This window comes from Sinohyriopsis cumingii, chromosome 1 (genome assembly GCF_028554795.1).
Source record: "Sinohyriopsis cumingii isolate HCF-2022 chromosome 1, ASM2855479v2, whole genome shotgun sequence".
Classification (NCBI taxonomy): domain Eukaryota; kingdom Metazoa; phylum Mollusca; class Bivalvia; order Unionida; family Unionidae; genus Sinohyriopsis; species Sinohyriopsis cumingii.
The window spans coordinates 81,937,030-81,951,912 of record NC_142961.1 but is presented as its reverse complement, the minus strand read 5'-3'; the positions used below and the strand labels follow the sequence as shown (position 1 = coordinate 81,951,912).

The window sequence follows — 14,883 nt, the reverse complement described above, 5'->3', positions numbered from 1 at the left end:
CATTGGACATTTTATATTAGTGCACCGGTACATTTTTACTTTGCTTTGAAATTGTAAATACCTAACTCATTAAAATGTAACCCCAGTATGACAACACAAGGAACAACAATATGCTTTGATTCAACACTCGCAATTAGGCTATTGAACGTATTTACATAATGGTGTCACCGCATGTACACTGTAGGTTTGATTATGCACTGAATTAAGTACATCACTTGGAGTCAAATTATGGGTACCACTGCACTAAACTTTAATGATATCTCCAAAATAAAATTATGAGGTTTCAGAAATAATGCTTCAAAAATTATGCTAATACCGTACAAGCTGCGTTGAAGTTTGCTTTAATGTAAGCGACCTTACACCATACCTGTCAACTTTCATGTCGGGAGACTGCTTCGGTGGCCAAGTGGTTAGAGCATCTGCCTTGGCTGCAGGAGAATGCAGGTTTGAACCCTGGTCGAGTCGTACCAAAGACTTTAAAATATGGTACTAACAGCTGCCTCACTTTGTGCTCAGCATTAAGAGGTTAGTGTTAGGACTGGTTGGCCTGGTGTCAGGATAATGTGACTGGGTGGGACATTATGCTATATATCTGCGGCATAATGCCTCAGTGCTAGACATCACTATAAACTGTCACACTGCAGACACCATAGCAATATGACTGAAAATTGTTAAAGCTAAGTTAAAAATCCTAATCACACACAAAAATCACATTGGAGAAAAAACCTCCCGATTTTTGGGGTCACTCCACGCCTACCTCCCGATTTCATAATATCTTCTGATTTTTGCAGATAACTCCCGATTATTACATTATGTCTTCGATTTTCATTTCTTCTAAACAAGAAAAGCCCTACATGTTCTGATATATCATCTGTGATCATTGTTGTGTCAAAATAATTACTTTACTAGAAAGAATTCGCTTCTTCACTAAATACAATGTTAAGTTTAAACATTATTCACATAATGATTTTTTTACCTCTACAACAATAAAAAAAAAAAATATAAACCAGAAAAAAAAAAAAAAAAACACAACAATAAAATCATCCACAATTAATTTCAACCCTAAGAGTGATCACAATTAATGCTGTAACTCCATATGCTATAGTGCCATTCCCATGAAAGAAACTTACACGAATGAATACCTGGCATTTTTATACCATATATACCAATGTTAATTACCATCATTAAATCATTATATTAAAAGATGGACTGAAAATACATACCATGCAGCAAATGTATCCTCAATGACTAATTAAGAATACATGTTTTATAGCAAACAATACTAAATGCTTTATGAGTTGACAATAAGGGAATAAGGTCGGATATACAACTAGGGGAAAATAATTGCCACATGTACGGTACCAAAAGGCTGCCTATTTAGGCACCTTTAAGTTCAACAAAATTGGGAATTCTTTATTTGCCAATCAATTTCTGTTGTTGTTGTTGTTGTGGGTTTAACGCCATTTTTCAGCACAAGATAGGCATGGCAGCCAGTATTAATGGTGGAGGAAGAACCCGGGAAAACCCCGGGAAGAACCACCGACCCACGAGAAGCTACTGCCAAGCTTTCTCACATACCCACATTGGCCGAATCCTAGACTCAAACCCACGCGGACACAGGTGAGATGGCAGTGATCCGTAACGGAGAGCGATTTAGACCACTCCGCCACTCTGGGTCCCCCAATCAATTGCTGGTGCTTGCATAACACACGGTAGTGTAGAACATGTTTTTTTTTAATCATGATGGAGGGCCAGTAGTTTTCACAAAATAGTTACATCGAGAAGGATTAACTTTTAATTAGTCGTGCTGACTTTCTTGCTTGTTTATTTGAGACTAATCTTTAGCTATTGAGCAGTTTGACCACAGCTGACTAGAATATGAAAATAGGGCACGTCCTGGGGGAAAATAGGGTGCGTCACAGGGAGAAACAGCGAGTCTTTTTTGCGAATTTCATGCATATTTGACCAGGAAGATTGATCAATATCTAGTGAAAACAAGGCTTTAAAAATGCCATGAAAAACCTCCCGATTTTAGGTCCCAATCTCTATTTTTTTATTAAGTCTTCCTACTTGGCTTTTGAAAAGTTCATTGGTAATCATGCTAATATTATGGAATAAATGGCAATTACACATCAATGTACTGGTATAGTTGCACGATAAAATTCCCTCTTAACACAAGAGTTCTCTGATATGAAAAACAGATGGTGATCTCAGTACATGTAAACGCTATAGCTCTTTTGGATTCAGTCATAGGAATGGCAAATTTAACAAATTTCAAACGATTCATACATTTGAAAGGATTGAAGAAATGCTAAAGTTTCCTGAAGATAAAAGTTCCAGTTGTGGATGGATTTCCCGTTATCTTGTTGGCACCAAAAGACAATTTGTGAGATGTATAGTATTCTTTGGATGTTTTTCATACCATTTTAAATAGCTGGCAAAAAACATTCAGCTGCTTGTACAAATGTTGATATATATTGTCAGAACAATCTTAACCAGACAATGATAAAAATACGATATGCTTAATTCAGGGTTTTAATGATTAATTGGCCTGTATTGCGGTTGTAAAATGAAAGACTTATTCACCGACTATCAACATAGGAGATGTTGAAACATCAAGTTTTCTACTGTGTGGAAAGTTAAGTTTGTTCAGCCAAAACACAAAACTAAAATTGATTGATGTTAATCTTAGTTGATTTATATGAGAATTTTAGCCATTATTATTACCACTCTTCATGAACATGTAAATTATGCTGGTTATGTGCCTTGTACAACTAAACATGCGTACCTTTGTAAAAATATTACCTCAATTTGTAGGATTGCTTATAGTATTGAAAATGATTAACTTGTGAGCACGTGATTCAATGTAAATGAAACAGCTATTAAGGACTAGTTGAAATGTTAACTGAAGGAATGCAATTTAGTCAAAACAATGAATAAAGCAAAATCTGCATCTAATATGTTTTGGAATAAATAAGGATTTAAGTGATGCTATGCATGCCTTGCACTGTTTAAGTACTCTACATTATAGTTCAGCCTGGTTTTCAGGGATTTACTCAACCGGCCCACAAATTATAAAGTCTGTATTTACCTTTATTTAATTTTGTGTTGGAGAAATCACAAAATATGCACATGCAAAATAACAACAAAATCAATCATAGTACTTAATAACAGTTTAATAATTGTTGGCTCACCGAAAGTTACTTTTTTTTACATGCCTATGTCTTAGGACAAGGAAAAAATTATTGTTTCATGTCCCAAGATTTACAGCCATTCCAGTAGTCAACAAAAATACCTAAAAACTGTCAAGTTTAGATACTAGCCCACAGATAAGCCGACCCCTCCCTTCTTTCAGGCCTTTATTTTTTCCTAAATTATTCAGCTTATATGCGTGTGTGTGTGTGTATGTATGTATATATATATATATATATATATATATATATATATATATATATATATATATATATATATATATATATATATATATATATATATATATATATTTTGATTGGAGAGAAAAACTATGGTAACTTAGTAACCACATCATTTAATGGGCCTAAAATTATAATATTCTTGTATCTGGTTTCAAGCTAACAAAAATTGGGTTGGTCACTGGAAATAAAATTTTAATTTTGCTCATTTTTCCTCCTCCATACTAACTGTGAACCATAGTTGCAGAACGTACATTTATTTCGGTGAGAAAACACTTTGAATTAATGATAATAGTTAAAGTTGTAGCTGTTGCAGTGGAAAATATTGGGTTAATTTTTGTTTCTTCCTTGTGTAGACTAAATATACATGTAGAATAATTTGAGATTAATGGCATTATATATAATGAAATGCCATGAAATAATACATATACATGAAATAACAAAATAATGAACAATATTTCACACATTTTAAATACCATTTTCAGATAGTTTTTGTTTGGACAATACAAATAAAGTGTCTCGCAAGATTATGTGTGCATAAGAATACTGTGTCTTGCCAGATTATTTGCGTGTGCATGAGAATAATATGTCTTGCCAAATAATTTGTTTGTAGAAGAATGTGTCTCACCTGATTATTTGTGTGTATATAAGAATAATGCGTCTTGCCAGATTATTTGTGTCTGCATGAAAATAATGTGTCTTGCCAGATTATTTGTGTCTGCATGAAAATAACTTCTTGCCAGATTATTTGCATGTGCATGAGAATGTCTTGCCAAATAATTTGTAGAAGAATGTGTCTCACCTGATTATTTGTGTGTATATAAGAATAATGTGTCTTGCCAGATTATGTGTCTGCATGAAAATAATGTCTTGCCAGATTATTTGTGTCTGCATGAAAATAATGTCTTGCCAGACTGTTTGTGTGTGCACAAGAATAATGTCTTGCCAAATAATTTGTGTATAAGAATTTGTCTCACCTGATTATTTGTGTGTATATAAGAATAATGTGTCTTGCCAGATTATCTGTGTCTGCATGAAAATAATGTCTTGCCAGATTATTTGCGTGTGCATGAGAATAATATGTCTTGCCAAATAATTTGTTTGTAGAAGAATGTGTCTCACCTGATTATTTGTGTGTATATAAGAATAATGCATCTTGCCAGATTATGTGTCTGCATGAAAATAATGTGTCTTGCCAGATTATTTGTGTCTGCATGAAAATAATGTGTCTTGACAGATTATTTGCGTGTGCATGAGAATAATATGTCTTGCCAAATAATTTGTTTGTAGAAGAATGTGTCTTACCTGATTATTTGCGTGTATATAAGAATAATGTGTCTTGCCAGATTATTTGTGTCTGCATGAAAATAACGTGTCTTGCCAGATTATTTGTGTCTGCATGAAAATAATGTGTATTGCCAGATTGTTTGTGTCTGCATGAAAATAATGTGTCTTGCCAGATTGTTTGTGTGCACGAGAATAATGTCTTGCCAAATAATTTGTGCAGAAGAATTTGTCTCACCTGATTATTTGTGTGTATATAAGAATAATGTGTCTTGCCAGATTATTTGTGTCTGCATGAAAATAATGTGTCTTGCCAGATTATTTGTGTCTGCATGAAAATAATGTGTCTTGCCAGATTATTTGTGTGTGCATAAGAATAATGTGTCTTGCCAGATTATTTTTGTGTGCATGAGAATAACTTGTCTTGCTAGATTATTGCTGTCTGCAAAGAATAAAGTGTCTTTCCAAATTATTTGTGTATACATAAAAATGTGACTTGCCAGATCTGTGAGCAAATATGAATCCTGCTAGGTTCTGTGTGCATCAGAATATTGTGTCTTGCCAGAATATTTGTGTATACATAAGAATAAATTATCTTGCCAAATTACACAGCATTGCAAAGCTCTTGCTCACAAGCTTTACAACCTTTTTGATTCAGTGAATTGTTACCAACAACATCTAGGCCTTGTTTCAGTGAATTGTTACCTACAACCTCTTGGCCATGATTCAGTTAGGCTGTGATTCAGTGAATTGTTACCTACAACCTCTAGGCCTTGATTCAGTGAATTGTTACCAACAACCTCTAGGCTGTGATTTAGTGAATTGTTGCCAATAACCTCTAGGCCATGATTCAGTGAATTGTTACCAGCAACCTCTAGGCTGTGATTCAGTGAATTGTTACCTACAACCTCTTGGCCATGATTCAGTGAATTGTTACCTACAACCTCTTGGCCATGATTCAGTGAATTGTTACCTACAACCTCTTGGCCATGATTCAGTGAATTGTTACCAGCAACCTCTAGGCCTTGATTCAGTGAATTGTTACCTACAACCTCTTGGCCATGATTCAGTGAATTGTTACCAGCAACCTCTAGGCCTTGATTCAGTGAATTGTTACCTACAACCTCTTGGCCATGATTCAGTGAATTGTTACCAGCAACCTCTAGGCCTTGATTCAGTGAATTGTTACCTACAACCTCTTGGCCATGATTCAGTGAATTGTTACCAGCAACCTCTAGGCCATGATTCAGTGAATTGTTACCAACAAACTCTAGGCTGTGATTCAGTGAATTGTTACCAATAATCTCTAGGCTGTGATTCAGTGAATTGTTACCAACAACCTCTAGGCCATGATTCAGTTAATTTAACCAACAACCACTAGTCCTTTACTTATCCATACAAACAACCAAATCAAATTTCATTTGTCAAACTTAAGAAGATCTTCTTGCTTGTTCTTGGTAGCAAGGTCTTGTCAAATCACTACAAGTTCATAATAGTTTGTACATTTTTTTTGGAAAGAATACAGTAATGTTCTGAAATTCTTACATCATTTCCTCCTCATCAACTATGACAAATTTCATAGCTCTTAGGTTGAAAAGTCTTGTGCTATCATGCAAAAATGGATTCAGGATGAATGCAGGGACAGCAGAAATGATATGCTCCCTTCCACTATTGCAGGAGCATAAAATATAATTATAAATGCCTTGATGATGATATTGCTGAGGGAGCATAATTATGTTTATAAATTCTTTGATGATGATATTGTCAGTGGAGATAATTATATTCATAAATTTTTTGATGATATTTCAGGGGGAGATAATAATATTTATAAATTTTATGATGATGATAATGCAGGGAAATAATTATATTTATAAATTCTTTGTTGACAATAAGTTGCTCTTACTACTTCATCCCCATAAACAAACAGCACCATTTGGAACCACAGTAAGACCTTGTGTAGAGGTCAATCATAGCTATAGAAAGGGTTCATAGAGATTTTGAGTAACAATCACAAGTAAGAAGGGTGTAACAAATTTTTAATATTTAATTTTTTTGTTTCAAAATCATGGGCATGTTATGGAATCAATGTTGTAAAACTTATATCAACGTTATTTAAAATAATTATGAATAATCACGGTGAAAAAACATCTTGCCAATAAAATATGGGCACAAAAATATCTATTCCATTTTCCCACTGTAGTGCAATGTATAACAGATAATACTTTTGTGAATCTTTCTGACATCAATTTTCTCTGCAGTTATCAAAGTACACTTCCTCATTTCTCCTCATTAAAATTGCTTTTCCCTCCCAACTAAGAATGTCTGGTTGTTGTTGTTGTTGTTGGGTTTAACGCCATTTTTCAGCACGATAGGCTATACATGGCGGCCAGTATTAATGGTGGAGGAAGAACCCGGAAAACCCCGGAAAGAACCACCGACCCACGAGAAGCTACTGGCAAGCTTTCTCACATGCCCACATTGGCTGAATCTTAGACTCGAACCGCCGCAGACAGAGGTGAGATGGCAGTGATCCGTAACGAAGAGCGCTTTAGACCACTCGGCCACTCGGGGCCCCAGGATGTCTGGTAACATTTGCTCTATTTATTGGCATTATGTAGATCAGGGGTCTCAAACTCAAAGCACCCTGAGGGCTGCATGAGGTCATTTTCGATGTCCCAAGGGGCACACAACCTTTGTCATCTCTCATGACACCGTATGACGCCAATCATTTTGTGGGCCACAGGATACTGCTTGGTGGGCCGCATGTTTGAGACCCCTGATGTAAATATTATATGAATAGCGCTGTGTTTGTAAAGGATGCAAGCTTATCATGTGATCAACTCCTTATAGACTGGTATATTTAAAATGATGACTTCAGCTGAACAATACTGTGCTTCTCATCTGTGAGCTTTTGTCCTCTTGGTAATTACTGGTGATAACAACAGCCAGTAATCATTAAAGTGACAAAACCTGACCTGCAAGGAACAAGCAGCTGTGAGGATAATCTGATTATCTACCTCTTTGTATGGATTAGAATTAGGTGCTTTATCAGCATGTTGGAATAAATGTCAATGTGTTGAATTTATCAATAACAACTGTTCAGGAAATTTCCAACTATAAATTCCAATATGTGTCTGCTTGTGAGGGATACAATGAACATGCACTACACTATGATGGCAATATAAGATAACGTAACTACTGCAAACAGTTGTGTGATGCCTTTAATATGAATTTCAACAAGAGTCCAACTGTGCCTGAGATAGATCACCTGGCTGACAAATACCAAATATATTCACTTATAAGACAAGTCCAACTGAAAACTGCATAGGCCTAGATTTGCTGTCGCATAATGAACTGGCAGATCTGAGTCTGTGCAATTAGAACATACAATTATGCTTATGGTGGATCAGGATCTATGTTGTTTGCAGCTGGACTTGACTTACAAGCAAATATATATAGTACGTAAAAGTTCTGTGTAAGAGCAGTCGGCAAAAGAAGCCTATTTGCCCAAATGTCTTCAATGAATGGTTATGAGAACAGAAGGTTTCTCCTTTTTTCCTTATCTTCACCTATGCACATTAACAGTTCAGCATCATTTGTATAAAACTTAAATGCCTTGATGCTACAATGCTTAAGTCAGCATCAGTTTGTTTATGCAAGGATGCTTCTGTTAACAGCCATTGTGTTTTGAAACTGTGTTTATTTTTATTTTAGTGACAGTGGCCATACTGGCATGTCAACCAGCATCATTATCATAACAACTGAAAGTGTTTCATGCCAGCATGTTTATGCTTTTAAATTTGGTCAAATTCTGAACAGTACTTTTTAAGAAGTCATTAGAATTTTGTTACACTTTCAGTAAAGGCAGTCACATTTGATTGTAGATCAGTAATGCAAATAACATTAAAAGGCCATTATGTCAAAATGCATCCCTATAAATCTAAAATTATGTTGAGAGTTTCTGAGAAGAAGTCATTTAAAGTTGCTTTTTTCTAATTTTATTAACTGTGGCCATGCTTGAGTGTGGATCAAAATGATTTGTATAACCATTAAATGCCTACATGGCAGGAGCCATTCCATGCAATTTTTCAAAACCTGTCAGGCAGTTGTTAACTTGATTTTATTTAAATTTGCTTCTCAGTTTATTAACATTGGTGAGGTTCAAAAGCTTAGTTTGACATAATTTATGCAAAACTGAAAGGTCATACTAGGATGCTTCTATCAATCTAGTCAGCTCTGAAGAATGGCTGTTGAGAAGAAGTTCTTTAAAGCTGTTATATTTTAGTAACAGTGACAATGTTTGATGGCTGAATGTCATCACTTTGTAAAATACAAATGGTCTTTATGCCAATGACCACTGTATCAAAATTTAGTCCAGTTCTATGTAGGAGTGTTTTTGAGATGGTATTTAAATTTTTTTAAGTTAATGTGCATTAGTATCATCTGCACAAATTAAAAATGCTTCAAGCCAGTATGTTTTCAATAAAATGTGAAAAGTTTTCAAGCCAGAATGTTTTCAATAAAATGTGAAAAGCCTTCAAACCAGTATGTTTTCAATAAAATGTGAAAAGCCTTCAAGCCAGTAGTTTCCAATAAAATGTGAAAAGCCTTCAAGCCAGTACGTTTTCAATAAAATGTGAAAAGCCTTCAAGCCAGCAAGTTTTCAATAAAATGTGAAAAGCCTTCAAGGCAGCACCTATTCAGTAAAATGTGAAAAGCCTTCAAGCCAGCACGTTTTCAATAAAATGTGAAAAGCCTTCAAGCCAGCATGTTTTCAATAAAATGTGAAAAGCCTTCAAGCCAGAATGTTTTCACTAAAATGTGAAAAGCCTTCAAGTCAGCATGTTTTCAATGAAATGTGAAAAGCCTTTAAGCCAGCATGTTTTCAATAAAATGTGAAAAGCCTTCAAGCCAGAATGTTCTCCATAAAATGTGAAAAGCCTTTAAACCAGAATGTTCTCCATAAAATGTGAAAAGCCTTCAAATCAGAATGTTTTCAATAAAATGTAAAAAGCCTTCAAGCCAGAATGTTTTCAATAAAATGTGAAAAGCCTTCAAGTCAGCATGTTTTCAATAAAATGTGAAAAGCCTTCAAACCAGAATGTTCTCCATAAAATGTGAAAAGCCTTCAAGCCAGAATGTTTTCAATAAAATGTGAAAAGCCTTCAAGACAGGATGCTTTCCATCAAATTTAAAAACCTTCAATCCATTCTGCTTTCCATCAAATCTAAAAAATCTTCAGGCCTGGATGCTTTCCATCAATCCATTCTGCTTTCTGTCAAATTTGAAAATTCTTCAAGCCAGGATACTTTCCATCCAATCTGAAAAACCTTCAATCCATTCTGCTTTCCGTCATATGTGAAAAACCTTCAAGCCAGAATGCTTTCCATCAAATTAAAAAAGTTTTTAAAATTTTTTTAAGCCCTTCTGCTTTCCATCAAATCTGAAAATCCTTCAAACCAAGATGTTTTCATTCAAATTTGAAAAGCCAGGAAGCTTTCAAATCAAATCTGGTTTAATTCGGTTGAGCTTGTTTTGAGAAACTACATTAAAGTTTTTCTATTTTAAGTACTGTCTCAGTCAAATTTGGTTGAAATTGGTTCAGTCATTTTTCAGAAGTTGAAAATGGCAAATGTTGAATGAACAAATGGAAGCAGGGACGTACCATTTGTTCACTTGGTCTCAGAGCTAGGTGAGTAACAAAATATAACCTTGCTGACATGGCTGACACCATCACCAGCAGTAAATATATGTGCCTTCCTGTGGACGAAATTGATAAAAAAGAAAGCAGTAGAGACTTACCAATGCTGTAGCCATATTCATCTATATCTTCATCCTGTGGCTCTGCAGTTGTGGTCTCTTCAGTCTCCTGAAAGTACGGGAAGGTTTGCTCTTTCTATTATGAAATGAACATGAATCAGATACCACCTACAGTCTGGATTAATCCAACAGTTACCACTTAAAATACTGGATAAATAAGACTGTCACACAGTCATAACATTATATCCACAGAAATTATTCCTTTTAAAAAAGAATCTGATGCTGATTATTGTGAAGAAGGTAATTTACTTGACTTTATCCATTTTTATTATTGTTATGATTATTTAATTTATATTGTGTACTTGGCCTTTTTCCACAAGGTAGAGTTATGGCCTGCCTAACTTTTGTCATTGTAAAGATGTTTACTTTGATTTGAGTTCAAGGCCTAACCATATTTACACACTTAGAATGTTCTAAAAGTGAACTTGTTTACAATTTGTTGAAAATTTCCATTGGAAATTTTGGGTTTTCCATAAATCTGATTATATTTTAGGTCAAGTGAAACAGTATATATAGGTTTTGTAAACAAAATCTTAATTCCTGTTTCATATCAGTCTTTGGGAATCAATGATTAGACTTTTTTGTTATCATCAGATATAATTTGAGAGGAATCATTTATTTAAATTCTTATCTGGAATGATAAAGTGCTCATTGATCTTGGAGACTAAAACACTACTTTGGGATCATTGTGAATCCATTCAAAGACATTCTGGGTTATATCATTATGATACATCAAGACTATTGATACATAAGCAGATTCATGACTATTGGTGCATTATCACATTCAACAGTGTTGATGTTCTCTACCATATGTGTCTTGCTTTACTTCAACTCTTTTGTTGTTATTCATACGTGCTGTTTAATGTTAAACCAGTGTTGCATGGCTTAGTCATGTGTTTCTGCTGAAATTATAATTTGATCCATCATTTTTTTAAATCCCACCTCCACCAAAGGAGAGTCAGTCTTTAATCAAAGACTCAAAAGCCATCATGGAGCATTACTGATTCCTTTATTTCTTGTAACATCTTAAAAAAATCCCGCACTGAGTCTAACTTCTGATTATAACAATAAGGTAAATCAATCAACAGCTTTTTGTGTACACATGTTAGCTTTAATCCAAGTACTCTGCCATGCGACAGTGTGCCAGCTACATTGGCTCTTGGAACAGTTTCGGTCCCCAGTAGACAGTTTCTGGCTGGTTTGTTTATGCAAGGATATGACTCATAAAAATGCCATTGTTTTATTCTGTTTTTAAATTTCAATAAAAATCTGTTAAATTTATAAAAGTAGATTTCAACTATATATAAAAAATTGTGTGGCCTTACAAATAGAATTTGTCACACAGCCCATAGAACCACATGTATGCTTCAGCCAAGTAACCACTACATATAGGCAATGGTACAAGTAGATTTGAACTACTACAAATATTGTACATACCTTCCAATCCTGCCTTTTCAGTTCAGAAATACTAGCAATAAATGTCTTAACAATTTGAAAAAATTGACAATTATGCACTACTGATTATAGGTTACCCAGGCAATGTGTTCCCCATTCATAGGTCTGCATTGTTTTGTACACAAAGTTTACAGTTTCGATAGAAGAACAATAAGTAAATTATTAGTTTTTGAACAAATTGAAATAAAATCCTGCATTTCATCAGCATGATCAATTTTTTCTCCAGCAAATTAGATTGTCTTTTCAGCAAGTTTGAAGGACATTTCACTTAGAATACAGGAGGAGCCTGTTCTGAAATTTCCCTGGATATAGGGAAATCAGATTTGTTTAGCACCGACCCTGATGGGCTTCTGCTATGGCAGCCATCACAAGACCTTGATCCAAATACCAGGCAGGCATCACAAACAGTAAAAGGACCTTGTTTTAAGGTAAGCATACAAAACGGTAACAAGGTCTTGATCCACATGCAAAGGCAGGCATCACAAACTGTAACGGGGCCTTGATACAAATGGACAGATGAAGCAGTCAGATCAACGGGACTAAATTGGTTTTTATTGATGACAGAAACTAAGCTATATTCACCTTATTACAATTTTTTATTGTCTAGCATTTAAATGTTTTGGTAGACTTTGTGCTGTCATCACTAAGAAATCATACAAACATTCCATATCAAAAGACTGATATAGTGGTGTCTGCAGTACAAGGACAGATAAGACTGTGCTGCAGTCAGACATATATATGAAGCCAATGAGAAAGTTGATTTGATTTGTTAAGAACCTCTGACTTTGTAATCTATGTCTGATGTTAACAGACACAATTATCTTACTCATCTTGCAAGGTTTATCTGCATTACTTGCCATCATTTAACATTCATGGTTGGTACAATTCCAGACAGTTGTTTTTCAAGTACTATTCCAAGAGTTTTAATAGACTTCCAGTACTTTCAAAGGAATAATTTTTTTATGGAAATTGAACTTTCTCCATTTGTCATTTCTAGATGTGAAATGATTCATCAATATATTGATGCAATAATACTTTTACAATCCTGATAGTATACATATCAATACAAAACAATATTTACCCTATAAAAGTTACTTTAATATTCAGCAGTCATATTTATTAGTAATTTACCTTCTCATTCTTCAAATTGAGAATCCATCTGATACAGATGTCACAGGCACTCATTTTTGTGCAGAAAAAATAAAATGCTATTGAAAACACAAATGAACACAAGGTGATGTGGTTTGTAATGACCCCCCCTCCACCAATTCCATGCTAATTATCTTATCCCAACTGATTGTTCAGAATAAAAGAGACACGCCAAATGTGTACCACATGTATAATGATATATTTTATTCATCATTTAATAACCATGTTTATGTGAAGTTCGTCTTTTGTCTACTTGGGACTAATTTGATGGATACACTTCCAGTGTGTCACACAGTAGAATACATTACACTGAATTCTGATTGGTTGTTACTGTTTGTTCCTGTCCAGGGTAAATAATAACAACCACTAATCAGAAATTAAAGTAGCTCATTCCCAGCATGAATACACAGGAAGTATTCGGAAAGAAACAGAGAAACTTTGTGCAAAAGTGGTTATTACATGATCTCTAAAGTAATTAAACCATTTTTTTTTATGTTGAGATTTTTAATCAGTGACTGAACAGGCCAATGGAATAAATTAAATTAAGAAAAAAAATCGACAAGGAAGCAGATTTCAAAATAAACACATTGCCACCTTGCGCAATTTTAATTTTGTTTTAATATGGGGGAGTGGGTGTTTTCAATAGTTTTCCTCATTCACTAAAAAAAAGTATCTGTAGCCATTGTTTTGCATTTGCAAGAAGTACAATGAAATAGATTTTGTTGGTTTTCATCATGTCTCCCACACATTGACTTGTTCTTGTTTATATTTTCCTTGCAAGAGGAAATTGCACTGTTTCTTCTGTTCTGAAGATAACAGAATTATGTATTCCAAGTTGAAGCAAAGACAAGAAACAAGAATTTGTTTAAAGTAATCATGCAGTGCAAATCCAAGCACATGTTGGCCATGAAGAGCTATGTATCTGATCCACTAGGGTTGCTTGAAATGACCCAACAGGCTGAATTCAAATCACAGACAACTAACTGTTCAAATGTATTTCTATTAACTTCTTGTGGATGAGAATGGACTAAAAAGAAATGACAAGTCTGGGCACCACATACCACTAAAAAACCTTCTAAAGATGGAAAGACCATCAAGTCCACATATATATATTGATAATGTGTCCTATCTTGAGCTGTGTATTGTGAGTTGTATTGATACCTGGCACAGATTTATCATTTCACCACTAGTTTTTTTGTTTATCAGTTCATAAATAAGCACAAAAGTAGTAGAAAAAAACCATTAATCAGTACACCACTACAGTAAAAGGATACAACTTACCTGGTAACTACTTGTATCATTTTATTTGACCCACCTGATTTTATTCCATCATATTTATTTGTTTATTAACTATTTTTGTAAAATAAGTAAAAAAACAAAACTTCTGAATTAAAAAGTGCTATATTTAATTCACTTTTAATATGATGTATTCCCACACACACATTCATAAAATTGTGGGAAAGATTCTGGGAGATTCTGTGTAGCAAATTCATTAACTCTTCAAGGACAAAACCTACTTTTCCAAACTTAATGAGTTTTCAATGTTACACTACAAATTCAAGGATTTTTCAAGCTTGTACAAGATATTATTTTCCTTATATCTTAGGAGTTGTCATTTAACATATTATAATGTCAAATTCATTTTGGTATATTCCCCATTTGGATACTCCTATACTATACTAATAACATACAAGCCATGCCTATTTAATATAGTTCTCATAGTTTTAAATAAGAAGAGAAAATC

The 14,883-nt window shown here is 34.3% G+C and overlaps 1 protein-coding gene across 5 annotated transcripts in view; it reads right to left on the bottom strand.

The window, feature by feature from the left end:
• LOC149807235 (multiple PDZ domain protein-like) overlaps window positions 1-14,883 on the bottom strand; it is a 453,425-nt gene that overhangs the window by 181,306 nt on the left and 257,236 nt on the right. For all 5 annotated transcript variants that reach the window (XM_089963870.1, XM_089963877.1, XM_089963884.1 and 2 more), the window contains one exon: window positions 10,518-10,584. In XM_089963870.1, coding sequence (XP_089819996.1) covers window positions 10,518-10,584 — 67 coding nt within the window. The remainder of the gene's footprint in view (window positions 1-10,517; window positions 10,585-14,883) is intronic.